The following is a 1,930-nucleotide window of genomic DNA, read 5'->3' as shown; positions in this document are numbered from 1 at the left end:
AATACTTTTTGCTTATTTATGTTATTTAAACGTCATAGACTACCATAGAGATTTGTCGGGCTATATTCCGACCTGACACGATTAGTGGATTGATAGGCTATGCCTGAGCCTCGCTCATGGGCTGTGGGCTAGCACGGCATGACCCGTTGGCCAATCTAGGTCAGTCTGACATGGGCCTGTCACGATCACAAACCTGGTAGACCATTATTGGGTCTCACCCATGAGTTGTGGACCGACACAACATGTCCCAATGGTCAATCTAGACCTTTCCAACATGGCCCAATTCTTGTAGGGCCTAGCCATGTCTGGTCTAGCACAGCCCATCCATTTAGACATGTATTCTTGCAATGATTCAAGACTAGCTAGAACCCCCTATGCAGTATATGCATATGTATCTCCTCTGCCTGAGTTGACAACAAGTTAAATGCTAGCAATATCTAGAGAAATACTGCAGCAAAAGCTTTACCTGTCCATCAGCATACACAAGAATATGCGTATGTCTCTTTGGTTTCTGCCTTATTACAAGTTACAATCACAATCACAATCCTCTAACCCTATCTGCAGACTACAACATATTTTGTCTACTCTTCATCATTTCCACATGCTGGTCTGGTCACATGAGTTGCATCAGCTTCCATCATATGCCGAGGGAAAACTGCTAGCGAGTACAATCTATATATCAGCCATTGTTCTTTTCCTGCAAATTGAACTGCCCTTCCAATTCCTCTATCCGGGCACGTACTAACATCTGCATGCTGAGGGGCAAAACAAAACAGATAGAACCCATAAAAAAAGTTTCATGTTAGGTACATTTATATATATAGATGGATGTTGAAACTTGAAAGTATGATTCGTTAACAATACAATTAAAGGCTATTATACATCACCCGAGTATCAGGTTCATTGCAGCAACAACAAACAACAAAGCAAAAACCCAGAAAACTAACCTGGTAACACAAGATCTAGCTCAACCTCGCTCGTTGCACCGCGTTCGAGATGCGCCTGAGAGCGTCAACTTGCGCGTGTAGGTGAGTAACGTAGTCCACAGCCTCATGAAGCAGCGAGATCTCATCATGGAGCAGCTCGCCTCCGGGAATCATCTTCCTGAGCACCATGGTCCTCTTCCTCACCAGCCTCCGCGCGATCTCCCTGCAGCTACCGAGCGTCGTTCCCGCCGCTGCCGTCGTCCTTGCAAGCGACGAGGACGTGGTACCAGCAATGCTGCCATCCCTCCGTCTCCGCGTCCTCGTGTGGTGGAGACACGACCGCCTCACGACCTTCTTCTTGCACACGCCGCGCGTGTTCTTCTTCTTCTTCCCCGGCGACGACGGCGACGGCGTTCTAGCAGACGGCGACGACGACGACGACGAACTTGGAGCCAAGACGGCCTGTGGCCACCGCGCCCCACCGCCGCGGGCAGAAGCCGCCATGGCGATGTCGACCGACGCCTTGATGGCGCGCTTCCTCTGCTGGAGACTCATCGTGGCGGTGGCGCCGCCCGCGGAGCCAGAGGATGAGATATTGCAGCAGGCTTGGAGACTCGAGATCATGTTCTTGAGGACGAAGCCTTGCTGGAAGGCCTTGGTGTTGGGGCCTCGCATTGCGTCGTTGGTTACTGTGATCGAGCTGGAAAAGCAAGTAAGATCGAGCGAGGCCGTGTAGGAGGAAGGCGATGGACCGGAGAATACGTGTGTGGTGTGCTTGAGATTTATAGCAGACTATATACACATAACACACACACACAACTGATCTCCATGCATGAGGAATGGGAGTCGCATGCTGCATGTACGTGGTGCTGAGCTAGCATGCATATGCATTCCCATCGTTACATTTGGTGGTCCTGGATCGATATATAGCTAAGCTAGCATGCATGCATCTCTTGTCGCTTTTTTCGTGTCATGGCACATGGTCTATTGTTGTACATTTGCAT

The 1,930-nt window shown here is 49.6% G+C and overlaps 1 protein-coding gene across 1 annotated transcript; it reads right to left on the bottom strand.

Moving 5' to 3' along the window:
• Nucleotides 1-285: 285 nt before the first annotated feature.
• On the bottom strand, nt 286-1,679 carry LOC100275784 (uncharacterized). Its single transcript, NM_001374083.1, has 2 exons — nt 948-1,679; nt 286-755 (listed from the first exon to the last, which is right to left on the bottom strand). Exon 1 carries the CDS (start codon nt 1,599-1,601, stop codon nt 963-965), a length of 639 nt encoding a protein of 212 aa, NP_001361012.1. The 5' UTR covers nt 1,602-1,679; the 3' UTR covers nt 286-755; nt 948-962.
• Nucleotides 1,680-1,930: the final 251 nt, after the last annotated feature.

The sequence above is a fragment of the Zea mays genome, chromosome 5 (genome assembly GCF_902167145.1).
Source record: "Zea mays cultivar B73 chromosome 5, Zm-B73-REFERENCE-NAM-5.0, whole genome shotgun sequence".
Taxonomy (NCBI): domain Eukaryota; kingdom Viridiplantae; phylum Streptophyta; class Magnoliopsida; order Poales; family Poaceae; genus Zea; species Zea mays.
This window is presented reverse-complemented; position numbering and strand designations above follow the sequence as displayed.